Source organism: Buteo buteo, chromosome 8 (assembly GCF_964188355.1).
Source record: "Buteo buteo chromosome 8, bButBut1.hap1.1, whole genome shotgun sequence".
Taxonomy (NCBI): domain Eukaryota; kingdom Metazoa; phylum Chordata; class Aves; order Accipitriformes; family Accipitridae; genus Buteo; species Buteo buteo.
The window spans coordinates 19,708,600-19,720,963 of record NC_134178.1 but is presented as its reverse complement, the minus strand read 5'-3'; the positions used below and the strand labels follow the sequence as shown (position 1 = coordinate 19,720,963).

Below are 12,364 nucleotides of genomic sequence, written 5' to 3'. Positions count from 1 at the left end.
CTGTGGATCAGTAACCACTTGTATTTCATTCTTGTTGTAAGTTAGAGTGAGGACCAGCTCTGTATCCTCAGTGAGGAGGAACCTTGCAGTATATAATGTGATGATTTGCAGTTTTGTCTCTCTTTTCCCAGACCCAGTGCAGTGGTCGACAGACCAGGTGCTCCACTGGGTGGTGTGGGTAATGAAGGAGTTCAGCATGACTGACATTGACCTCAATGCACTCAGCATTCCTGGGCGGGAGCTCTGCAGCCTCAGTCAGGAAGACTTTTTCCAGCGTGTCCCACGGGGAGAAATTCTCTGGAGCCATTTGGAGCTTCTTCGAAAGTGTATGGGAGATTTTTCTGTAACTGACTTTACTTATTCCCCTTCCCCCTTCTCTCTTTTTTTTTTTTTTTCCCCTTTCTTTAAAGATGAAAACAATTGTGAGCCGTTGTTTTTCCTCTGTTTAATATTGGCAGTAAAAATGAGGGCATCAATACAAGATAACAGGAGGTATTAGTGAGAATGTCTGCTGTTAGGAAACGTGTCTGCATACTAAACACTGTTTGCCCATCTTTCATCAAACTTCATAACTAATAGGGAGGAAGTAGTGACTGATGATTCCTCCTTGGTTTAATAAAGATTTTTAGTTTGTGCATCTTGTGAATTTGACAGTTTTGTAATTAAATATTGATTGTGTGTTATTTAGTATACATCTCTATGTCATATAGAAGTGAAGATTATTAAGCATAGGCAGCGAAATCCTTACGTTGTACACAACACAACTGATAAGTGATGTGTTGTACGTGTATAATACAATAATGTACATGGGCATTTCAGATTACCATGTTTGGATGTAACTTGGCAGACTAAAAACTATTTCCATCTTCATTTACATGATATAGCTAAAGGTTTTAGGGGATGGAGAATGCATAAGATACCTTGAAATTCACCATATACACTACATCCTTATTTCTAAAAATTGAATGACAGACATTAAATGTCTCTATTCACAAGACCATGAGCTATGAATGTCTCTTGCAAACTGATACCAAATTTGACTTTTTTCCTCTATGAAATATGAAAGTTTTTGATCTTCAGGTGACTTGAAATTTGTGGGTTAAATAAAAGCTTACTGGTTTTTTTCCTAATTTGCAGATGTGTTGGCTAGCCAAGAACACTCTGGAGAAATAGCAACTGTTACTATTGATCAGCGTAAGTACTTTTGCCAGCAGCTCTTAGTGCTGTACTTTGGTTCAGCACTACAATAGTATAACATTTAGAAAATCACTAGAGAGTAGTTTTCCTTGGTGAGGGGAGGAGAGCATATTTGAAACTTCAAAGCAAAATGTTGAGTTTCTCAATACTTTCTTATTGGCTGAAAGGAAGTGTAAGACCTGAACTATGAAAGTTTCTAACTTTCATTTTGGATGGTGCGTTTCCCACTCTCTTGAAATAAGCTGTCTAGGATATATATTTGAGGTCTTGAGTTGTTCTGGTTTTTTAGATTATATATTGCATTAATGAATGGATATATTAAAATGTTACGGTTTCAAAAGGAAGTGTTTCCAAAAATTGAAGGGTAGTGTGGAAGAGAGGACTTGCTTAGAAATCAATACTAGAAAAAATGCATTAAAGAAACTTTCCAGTTATTTGAAACTCGTTCTTCCAGCTGAAGCAGTGTCAGCAATTATTAAAATGAATCAATTTTCAGAAGACTTGTAAGCAGCTTATATGTTAAATAGATAGACCGTGTATTACATCCTGGGTTTGTCTAGTTAAAGCCACCTAGAGCGGGGCATTTGCATCCTCTTGCACCATTGCGATAGAAGGGTATTTAATTGCTGTTTGAATGGCAGGTATGGAGGGTTGTGCAGTGACTAGAGAAATGTGCGTTAGGGTAGATCATATGGCAACAGCATAAAGATGAAAAAAAAGGCATAAGGGTTTTTTTTATGGAAACATGTAATACACATCATAGTAAACTAAAGCTGATGTTTCATCTGTAACGTGGCATCTCTACTATGAGTCTAAAACCACAATTTCCACTGTAAGAGGTAAAAAGTCTTTAAATTATTCTTAGCATTGTGGACTATACAGTGTGTCATCTTACCAAAGGAAAAAACTAGCTTGTAGATGTTGTTATAATACAGTTAATAAATAATACATGCCTGTTTCTGTGCCAGTGATTTATAATTGATGTTCTGCAATGTTCTCTGCTTTACAGCTGTGCAGATTATTCCAGCATCTGTACAGCCTGCTACCCCAACTACCATTAAAGTAATAAACAGTAGTGCAAAGGCAGCTAAAGTACAGAGAGCTCCAAGGATCTCTGGGGAAGATAGAAGTTCCCCTGGGAACAGAACAGGTATTGTCTCCATTATTTTTAAATGCAAATGCAGTAAACACTCATTAATTTGAATTACAGTTTTGTAGAACACATCTTTGTCACTCTATATGTGAGGTTTGCAGAAGTCCATGTGGTGTGAAGGGGACTGTAGCTACAAAATGTATCACACGCATATGCAGACCTGGTAGGTTGGTTACCTTGCTGCGCCTCACACAGGCACTATGTTAACATGATGCTGCAGCTTTTGAGTCCTGCAGTAAATAAAATGCGTAAAATTGTTTCCCTTCCCATCACTTAACAGTCTGCGCTCTCAAACCACTGCATGGCATTTATTCAAGCTCCTGACTTCTTTCCACTTTCCATTTGCAGAAAGGGGAGAAAATAAGCTGTATGTTATAGAATCCTAGCCTAGCTACTACTTGCTCTATTTGTTCCCCTCCTTCCTCTCCCACCCCCCCACCCCAGTTTGGTGACTTTAGAATTCAGCAAGTTTCAGATTTCTTGTTTTGTTAAGTGAATGCACCTTCTGGAAAACTGCACACTAAATCTGCATTTTATTTCTGGAATTACTGTTATTCGTACATACTCTTTGATTATTAATAACTCATCTTAATTTCCTTATCGTATTTTTTTCTTGCTGTCATTTTTGCTTTGGTTCTCTCCACTGTTTTGAATTTTTCTGTAAAATCCTTTTCTCTCCTTCCCCTTGAATTTTTATTTGTTTTAAACTCTCCATAAAAGTCTATTACAGTGTCATTCAGGATTCTTAGGCCAAGATTTTATCAGCTGACATCAGTGGAGAATACTCTGTGTTTCTCCCTTTAGACTTTAGATCTGTTATCTGTATCTCATTTAGAATTTAGGAATTTAACTGCAGATAATTGAGTTAAAAAGAAATCTTAATGATTGGACATACAAAGATGTTATATTGACATAAACTGAAGTTTGGGTTGGGGTTTTATTTTTGTATTTCTAATATTTCACCTTGAAAATTGGAGACTAAACAATTTTTAAAAACAACTTCTATTACATATATGTATGTCTGTGTATACCTGAAAAGGAATAAGCAGCTCTTGCTAAATCTCCTCTATTTTAGGGATAGATATGTGTCTAAGTGACTGTTTAGTGTTATGTAATTTTTTTCTTAAGTTCTAGGGACAGGTTTATTTGAAATTTTGATTTTTATTTTTTTTCCCCTGTATTCCATTAGTTTCTTTTTTAATAGATTAATACTGATGACTTTGCAGGAAAATGTTTACAAAAGAATAATTGGAAGAAATTAATTAAGTGCAAGTTTTCCTTCCATTATATACTCTATGTTGGTCTGCTTTAATATGTTGGTTGAAAATTTTTAGCTATGAGGGGGACATAAAAAGGACTTATTGAAATGGATCTTGTTATTCCTATTTTGACAGGAAACAATGGCCAGATCCAGTTGTGGCAGTTTTTATTAGAACTTCTCACTGACAAAGATGCTCGGGACTGTATTTCTTGGGTTGGTGATGAAGGAGAGTTTAAACTGAATCAACCTGAACTGGTTGCACAAAAATGGGGACAGCGCAAAAACAAACCCACTATGAACTATGAGAAGCTTAGTCGGGCTTTGAGGTAAGAAACTTTAGGTACTGATCAGATATGAAGTGATTTGCTTCCAATTGGCTACTTTATTTTTAACTACCATAATGCAAGACTTGCGACTTTTTAGTAAAGGGATAAACAGATACTCTGAAGCTACTCCTTCCCATCAGATCATAGTAATCTTAGGGGCAAGGTATTTATTGGTTTTTTTCTTTTTGTTTTTTTTTCTTTTTGTTTTTTTTTAAGAAGCTAGTACAGTAACTTCTTAAAAATATATTTTCTTTTTTCAAGATTATTGAAACTGACATGATAGTTAATTTGGGTAGCTCACTTTCAGAAAAATATTTCTTTTTGATATATCTTCAGCATTTATGCTTTCAGTAGTGTGCCAAACAATATTGATTATTGGTGAAAGATCCAGAAATATGTAAATACTCTGAATTATTGACTTATTTTTATGTTTTACAGTTTACTTGTTCATGTTCCTCTTGCTCTTGTTATGGTATAAAGCAGATACTTTCCTGTAATTACGTAATTGTTAGTAGTCTTCTGTATGTAACAATTTTTTCTGTATGTAACAAAACTTGTTTAAGTTCAAATATTGATTCATCCATTCCATTGTTCTTATGGTAAGGATGTTAAGTTGAAAAATACAGTTGATAGGAAAGTTTCAATTCACCCGATTCCAATGTGGAGAACTTTTATAATCTGAAGAAATGGAAGCATTTCAGGCTGTCTTCATTCCATCGTGATTTTGTATTTTGACAATGGTAAAAGAGACTTGTGTTACTGAATCACTGTGGGTGATGTGCTTCAGGAGGGGGAAGAATGCAAGTACCTGAATTGTAGACTTTTTTGCCCTGATTATTTTGGCCTCTGGAATAATTTGAAGATTCATCCAATTTCTCTGAAATCATTAAGATTGAACTTCTAATTTCTTACTCTGATATGGTTAAATCTATTTCTCTTGATTAGTTTTCAAGAAAGGTATTTATTGCCTAATCCTGCAAATTATTTAAGCAGTTTTAGGAGCTCTTTCTGTACAAGTGAAGTTGCATATTGGTTGAAGTCTGAGATCTAAGATTTACTTTTCAGCATTTTCACTTTTGGCTACGTTATTTTTTTTAAAAGGAAGTAAATGCGTCTAGCATTGTTTTTAAAAAAAAATAAATCAGCTTCTATTTTATAATACCTCCATGAGAAATGATGGTAAAGTTACCATATTCTGGCTTTCTTTAGTCTCTTAGGGAGAGTTTAAGTAACATCAATATGCGTAATGATGAATGAGTACTTTCACTGGGGGAGATCGAAGTCTAAAAGACCATGAATGGCATAGAGTCAGCAAAGAATACTGCTCAGTGTCTCATTTACATGAACAGGAGGCATCAGAAGAAACTGGCAGGCACCAGATACACAGCTTAACTATACTCTTTAGTTTGTCTTGTAACTTCTTGAGGCACAGTATTATGGATGCCAGAATTATTTTGAGTTTGAGAGGAAAGTGGACAAATTAATGAAAAAGAAATATTTTGAAGGACATTAGGTATGGAAAGATGTGACTTCTAGAAGTTTCTGAGCCCCAGATCATTGAAAGCAAGGAAGAGCATCAATATATGCTTAGTCTAGTTTCATGCTTTTCCTTAGGCTTCCTCTTTTGGTCTGTTGGAGTCTATATCCTGTTCTAGACAGATCCTTAGTCTCGTCTTGTATGGCTGTTCTTGCATTATTTAGATACTAAATTGGAATGTTACTGTTTTCGTAGGATCACAGAATCCCTTGGGTGAGAAGGGCCTCAGGAGGTCTCTGGTCCAGAGCCTCCTGCATAAAGCAGGGCCGTTCCAGTAGAGCTGTTCCCCAGCCTGTGTTGTTGCAATACCATTCCCATATTTCCAACCTGGTTTTGTGAATCTATGCATTTGTGTACTGAAGGTATATGTGAAAACTTTCTGGAGCATAAAAATGATGTAAATGATGCCAATGTTTTTTGGGTTTTGTCAACAAACTCCACAGAACATCTCAAAGACAGCTGAAGAACTTTAGAATAATGTTCTTATCACTGAGATATTAAACAGATGTCTGCACAGTAATTTGCATAAATCACTATTAGAGAAGTTTTGCATTTATATCTTAGTCACAGAATTACAGAAATCACATGCCTCAAAATGTTGCCATTTTGGCAGCTGCATCAATATTGACATGTTTTCTAACACTTGAGTGTCTGAAGGGATATTTAATGCCTCTTGCTACTCCCATGATAAACACTGTTGCCAAGCTAAAGTTTTATTAAATAGTAATATGTTTTGCTTACTAATGTACTGAAATTACTGTGTCAATTGTTGATTAACAGAGAAAATTATGTTGATATTATTGAGAAATGTGCTAGCTCTTCTGCCCAGGTGTAGGAAAACCAGGCAGTATAGAAACTAGGGCCAGGTGAAAAACAAAAGAGCAGCTTTCATTGTTACATACACCTTGGTAAATTTTCTAAAATCAACATCTGTTTAATTATCCAGCAGGGAAGTGAGACTTGAAGAAAAATAATTCATCTGTATTATTCTGAAACAAAACTTTTCATGTGACTCGGAACATTCCAGTAACTAAGGCTTTGTGAACTTGCATGGGTATTTATTTATTTTTAGCTTTCTATATTTTTGAATAAGTAAATGCTGTAATCAGAAATTCATTTGACATAATATTGAAAAAAATCCTCTCACCACATTGCCTCAATTCTAGAGTGTTTCTAGCATGAGATGTGGAAATCTTGCATGGTTTTGGGCCTTTGCATAGATGCGGACTAATTTCTTGTGGTCCTTTTCCTTTCTGATCGTATCAGTAATGTAGACTAAATAATTCAAAGAAATTTATTCAGTTTTGTAAAGCATTTTTCTACAGCATTATTTTGAGACAGGCATTATTGTACAGGATTGTATAATAAATGTAAATGCTTGTACAGAGTTAACAAAAAATTTTGGCTAGTGGCACTTGACAGTTCTTGTACTCCATAACAGACCTCTGTGGCTTCTTGCATCTTATCAGTAACCGGCAGGCTTGCCATCATTTTTTCTATGTAGTCTCTCACATCCTGTCTTTCCTTTGGTCCTGTTGCTTAGATTGTGACCCTCAAAAGTAAGAAATTAAAAGGTGCTTTTTCTTTTCCAGAATTTGAGGTGTCTGAAGAAATTTGGTTGGATTCTTAGTAACTTACCTCTTTTCCACTAGAGCTGGGAGACAGAAGTTAGTCTTTTAATTGACTTAATTTTGTGAGTGAATGAGAATCATCTTTGCTTTACAAGCATGTCACTCAGAGGACTGAGTTTTAGACAGTCAAGAAATCTGGGCTCATTGGTACTACATTTGGGTGGTGGTTTTGAGGAAATTAAATTGTGTAGGGTTTTGTGGGGGTTTTTTGTTGGTTGGTTTTGATTTTTTCCAAATTTATCACAAGCTTGTTAAGCTCATCAAGTCCAAGTTATGTCCCACTCACTTAGGTTTTTGTAATGAGAAATGTGACGTGCTTTCTATTAGTGCCTGCAGTGAGACAAGAATAGCAACAAAACTGTGAAATTCTGACTTCTGTTTTAGCGGTATCACCTGAAGTTTTATAATGTCTCTGGAGTACAGTGGGTCATATAGACTTTATCTTTACTGCCTTTCTGCCCAGTCTGATAATTCTTTTGTGACACAGTGTAAAAAGTATTCATAGTTAGAGAAGCCACTTCTAGTTGTAAGTAAAGGCAAAGGATGTGGTTTTGCCAGCATATGAACTATAAAAAATACTGCCAAAAATGCTTTTATAGTTTTTACTTCCATCTTTGAAAACAATAGGGAGAGAACGGCTGCTTTAGTATCATAGAAACTACAATGCTAACTTTCAAACTGTGTCCAACATGAATTTTTTCTTCAGAAAAGCAGAGACAAGTAAAGACGGGAAAGGACAATAATGAGTGGGGAAATGAAATTTTCTTATTAAGGCAGAGCACTGTATAAAATTTATTCATTCCCACAAGCTGTTTTTAAACTCCTCTGAGACCTCCATTTCTGAACTGGTGCTTCCGACTGCCTACAAAATAATTAATATGTTTTGTTTCTCCTTAACGAATCAAGGTGCAGGGACAATTTTCAACTCTCTTCCCTTTCCTCATACAAGAAAATGCCTAAACAGTATCTTGGTATGTGAAATTATATGAGAATCTTGATGAGAAAAAGATTCATATTTTGGCCTCTGAGTGACCTTAAGTAAATAACCAATGCATATAGAAGTTACAGATGCTGAAAGTTTACACTGATTTTTTTTTTTTTTTTTTTGTTACAGGTATTACTATGATGGAGACATGATCTGCAAAGTGCAAGGCAAGAGGTTTGTGTACAAATTTGTCTGCGACTTGAAAACTCTGATTGGATACAGCGCAGCAGAGTTGAATCGGTTGGTCACAGAATGTGAGCAGAAGAAACTAGCCAAGATGCAGCTCCATGGCATTGCACAGCCAGTTACGGCAGTGGCACTAGCTACAGCATCACTGCAAACAGAGAAAGATAATTAAGCACTAGGACCTGAAAGCAGGAGCCTGAGCCCTTTCCTATATAACCAGAGCAGCTGCTGCTCTTACCTTTATCAGAAATGGAAACTTGTTTTGTTTCTTGACAGTACAATATAGAGCATGATTTTCTATAAAGAACTGGGACTCGCATAAATTTGGATCTTTTAACAGCATATATTTCAATATAAGTTAAGGGATCATCACAACTTCTGCAGCTTTGAGTCAGGGCCTCTATGGTATGCAATCTGAAGTGGGTGAGAAAGGTTGAACTGGTCAGCGCTCTGTGTCCACAGCTGTACAAAGTAATTTTTGCAGCGCTTTTAACAAAAATTAAGTACCTACAGCAAGCAGGCTGATCAGTTGTCTGAACTCAGTCCTTTCCAGTCTTTTGTTCTCTGCTGAACTACCAAATGGCATTTGATGCTTTCAAAGTTAAACATTTTCATTATTCTTATTTAATCAAGCAGAGCTGAAAGACACGTTAAATGTTACAAAGCATCAGGTTCTTAAAATAGCTTCTGTGTTTATAAGCAAAGGAAACTAAGACTAGACTGAACTGAAGATTAGTGCTGAAGAAGGAGATCCAGGTTTAGATCTGGCTTAGGTGAAAAGCCAATTATGAGTATTTCATTGTAATATGTAGACAATATGCATATATGAGGGCAAGTACTTACCTGTTTTGAAAGACATTGTTAACAGTAGCCATTTAGCAAAAAGCGAAGATAAACTTCTTCCTCCACTACCACCCCCATCAGGTGATTTGAAAACTTGAAAAAATAGCCCTCACCCAAAGAGTAGGTTGTCTTGGGGGGGGGGGGGGGTTAATGCTCTGATCTGCAAGGTGCTTATACCTGCACGGTAGTCAACCTTAGTAACTGAAGACTTAAGTTAATCACAATCAGTAGTCCCTGTTTAGAAACAAAATGCAAGTTGAAAATAGTTTTACAGAGAACTGAAGTTTGATTCCCAAATTATTGTACAGTCTGACATATATTAAAATACAAAGATGTATTTTTTATTTAAAATTAATTTCTTTCTGAACGTGAAGTGATGTTTTTGAAGCTTCATAAGCCAAATGCATGCTCCAGAGCTGGGTGCAATTTGAAGTATGGATAATGAATAGAAATAATTGGAATGCATTCTGAATTCTGAGCTACGGAGAGTACTTCATGCAGACTTACACATGCAGTAAAAAGTAGGCTGCTATTTTTGAGCTTCTGTAATGATACCTATTAGACTATTTCTTTTGATGGCTGAAAATGATGCAATATTGGTTTTGTGTTTGCCCCTTCGTGTTATTAAACAGTATATTATGTCACCATGCATATTTTCCAACTTTTTGTAAGTGAAACCCTCTCTGGTAACACTTAACAATTAAAATGCAAATGGATAAGGGAAAAATTTTAATTCTGTGAGGGATTGAGCTACTCATAAACCTTAAATCAAAAGTGTTTGTACAGTGGGGTTCTAAACATGAAATGTGTTTATACTGAGTAGTGAGAGCACTGGACTGTTGCTCTTGATCCAAAAAGGAACAGTCATACTTGCAGGCAGAGGGCAAAGAACACAGAAGACTCATGTTCATTTTAAAGATGCATTGAGGACAGAGCTTTTTGTCTATAGGTGGATGTTCATCTGCAGATAGTTTATGCTTAACTAGAAATCTTGCATGTAGTTCTAGCCTACTTTTTTCATCATCACCATGATTATAATTTTTTTTTTCCAGATTCTTTCAGTAACTCTTAATATTGTTTTCATTCTTGAGCTCTTAAAGCACTCCATCTACTGAGCATGCTGGTTTTATTTGTTTTTTAAAAAATCTTAAGCCCTGAGCAAAATATGTAAATTCACCTGTCATGAGAGGTCGACCATCAGTCCATTTATTACTGTTACAGTAGTCTGATTCCACCAATTGGCAGTTGTTTGAGGTCACTTATGCAAATAGATGCAGATTTGATTACTAAGAATAAGATGAAGCTGATAGTTCAGTGGCCGCAACTATGTATATAACACCACTCCATTACTAAACAGAAGTCCAACCCAAGTCACTAGTTTTATTTAGCAGAGTTCATGAGAGCCCTTTTTAGTTAAAACACAGTATAAAAAGAAGAGAAGCTTAAGATACCAGCTTTCTAGATCAAACTGGACTGTGGGAGGATAAACTAACAGCAAAATTGAAATGTAGTATCAATACTTTATTCCCCTTAGTGTTCTTGTTACATGATAAGCCCTCTAGGGAAAACTTCTGATATCACACTTTCTTTGTAAATACATCTGATTATTATTTTGCAGCTTTTCAGTAGGTATGATAGTCTTTTGGGTTCTTTGTTGTGGGATCATCTGCTTTTCCACTGTGTTCTAATTAGTAAAGAAGGATTCTTTCAAACAGTATAAAAGCACTGTCACATTCTCTGTAGTTGAGGGGGAAATCTGTGACTAACTTGATGTCTTCAATAAAATAAAAGATGTAGAATATATTGTCAAAGGCTGTTCTGTTGCTGCCAGAAGGAAAGCATAGAAAGAATATTCCCAATTTTTTGTAAAACAGAAGGTTTTTTGCATACTTTTTACTCTTTAAATAAAGACACTTATACTCTGCTAATATGTATTTCTTTTGTGTTCTGCATTTTTTTGGTAATTTTACATGAAACAATTATTTTGTATTTTTACTCTGATAAAATATTTGTGCATAAAATGTCAATATAGTAAAATAAAAATGTTATACAGCTAATGCCTGTTGACTTCTTAATTGTTCAGAAGGCCATTCGTAATGTCATTCAGGTGCAACCAGTTTAAAGATGAATACCTGCACTTTATTCTCATTACTCTTAAGATCACAGGCTTGTTACAGGAAGAAGGCAGACTACCTTTCTTTGACTCAATACTTGGCTGCATGTTTCTACTTTTAAACTGGAACTCAGTGTCCTTCGTTACTGTAACAGCTTGCTTTAACATATTAGTTGTAAGTCTCAAAATGGTGCTTTGATAAAAATAATGAAGGAAGCTTAGCAGTAGGACAAAATGGAGCCCTATAAAATAGTTTTATGCTTTTAGGAGTGTTTAAATTGGAAAGGTTCATGTTAATCTGTAATCTTTAGACTTTGTTTTATTCTTGCAAATACACCTGCTTACTTGATGTGGCCCGCTAACTCAATTGTTAGTACTGTTATTGTTAAAAAGAAGATAAAATTCTGATTATACTGTTACTACCTTATTTATAAATCATGTCTCAGTAGAAATATTTTCATTATACCCTGAACTTCTCCATCTGGACTGCCAAATTCAAGACTGAAATATTTTGTCATCTTTAAACCTACCAGATCACTTGATTTCAAAATGTTTATGTTTAGCTCAGCAGCAACAGCATGTAATGGACTGAAAATAATTTTTTAGAACATTTCAATAATTTGTTGGCCTTCTTTTAAAGTACACTTAAAAACGTTCAGTATCTCATGAATTGAGGACCTTTTGTTTGTGTTTGTAGTTATTAGTATATTTATGCCAGTGAGAGTTTGTTTTGGGATTCCCATTCTCAGACTGAAATTTTTATTGGGACAATATAGGGAATTACAAGCCAACAGCTTGCAATTATCAGTCTTAAGCAACATGAGCTGACAAGGGGCTCCATTGCCTGATAGTGAAAGAAGGATGATATAAATTCCATTGATGTAAGTTTGTAGGATTTTTTAATTTTTTTTTTTTTAAAGCAGCATCATAAAAGATCCATTCACACAAGTCTATGGGGAATATTTCTACTGACTAGACTGGTGTTTTTTGTTGTTCAAGATCATACATATTCTTAAAGGTTGTGGTTTTGATATAGCTCTGTCAGGACTGCAACAATATATTTGGGTTGATACTTTTCCAAAAGAAAAAAGAATTACACAGTAATTCTTAATATGGCTGATGCTAAACAGAA

The 12,364-nt window shown here is 35.3% G+C and overlaps 1 protein-coding gene across 7 annotated transcripts in view; it reads left to right on the top strand.

Moving 5' to 3' along the window:
- GABPA (GA binding protein transcription factor subunit alpha) overlaps nucleotides 1-11,176 on the top strand; it is a 28,360-nt gene extending 17,184 nt beyond the window's left edge. For 6 of the 7 annotated variants that reach the window (XM_075033889.1, XM_075033891.1, XM_075033888.1 and 3 more), the window contains 5 exons: nucleotides 132-326; nucleotides 1,138-1,194; nucleotides 2,207-2,347; nucleotides 3,745-3,937; nucleotides 8,220-11,176. In XM_075033889.1, the coding sequence (XP_074889990.1) occupies nucleotides 132-326; nucleotides 1,138-1,194; nucleotides 2,207-2,347; nucleotides 3,745-3,937; nucleotides 8,220-8,448 (815 nt within the window). In that variant the 3' untranslated portion in view covers nucleotides 8,449-11,176. The remainder of the gene's footprint in view (nucleotides 1-131; nucleotides 327-1,137; nucleotides 1,195-2,206; nucleotides 2,348-3,744; nucleotides 3,938-8,219) is intronic. The other variant, XM_075033892.1, reaches the window with a different exon arrangement.
- Nucleotides 11,177-12,364: the final 1,188 nt, after the last annotated feature.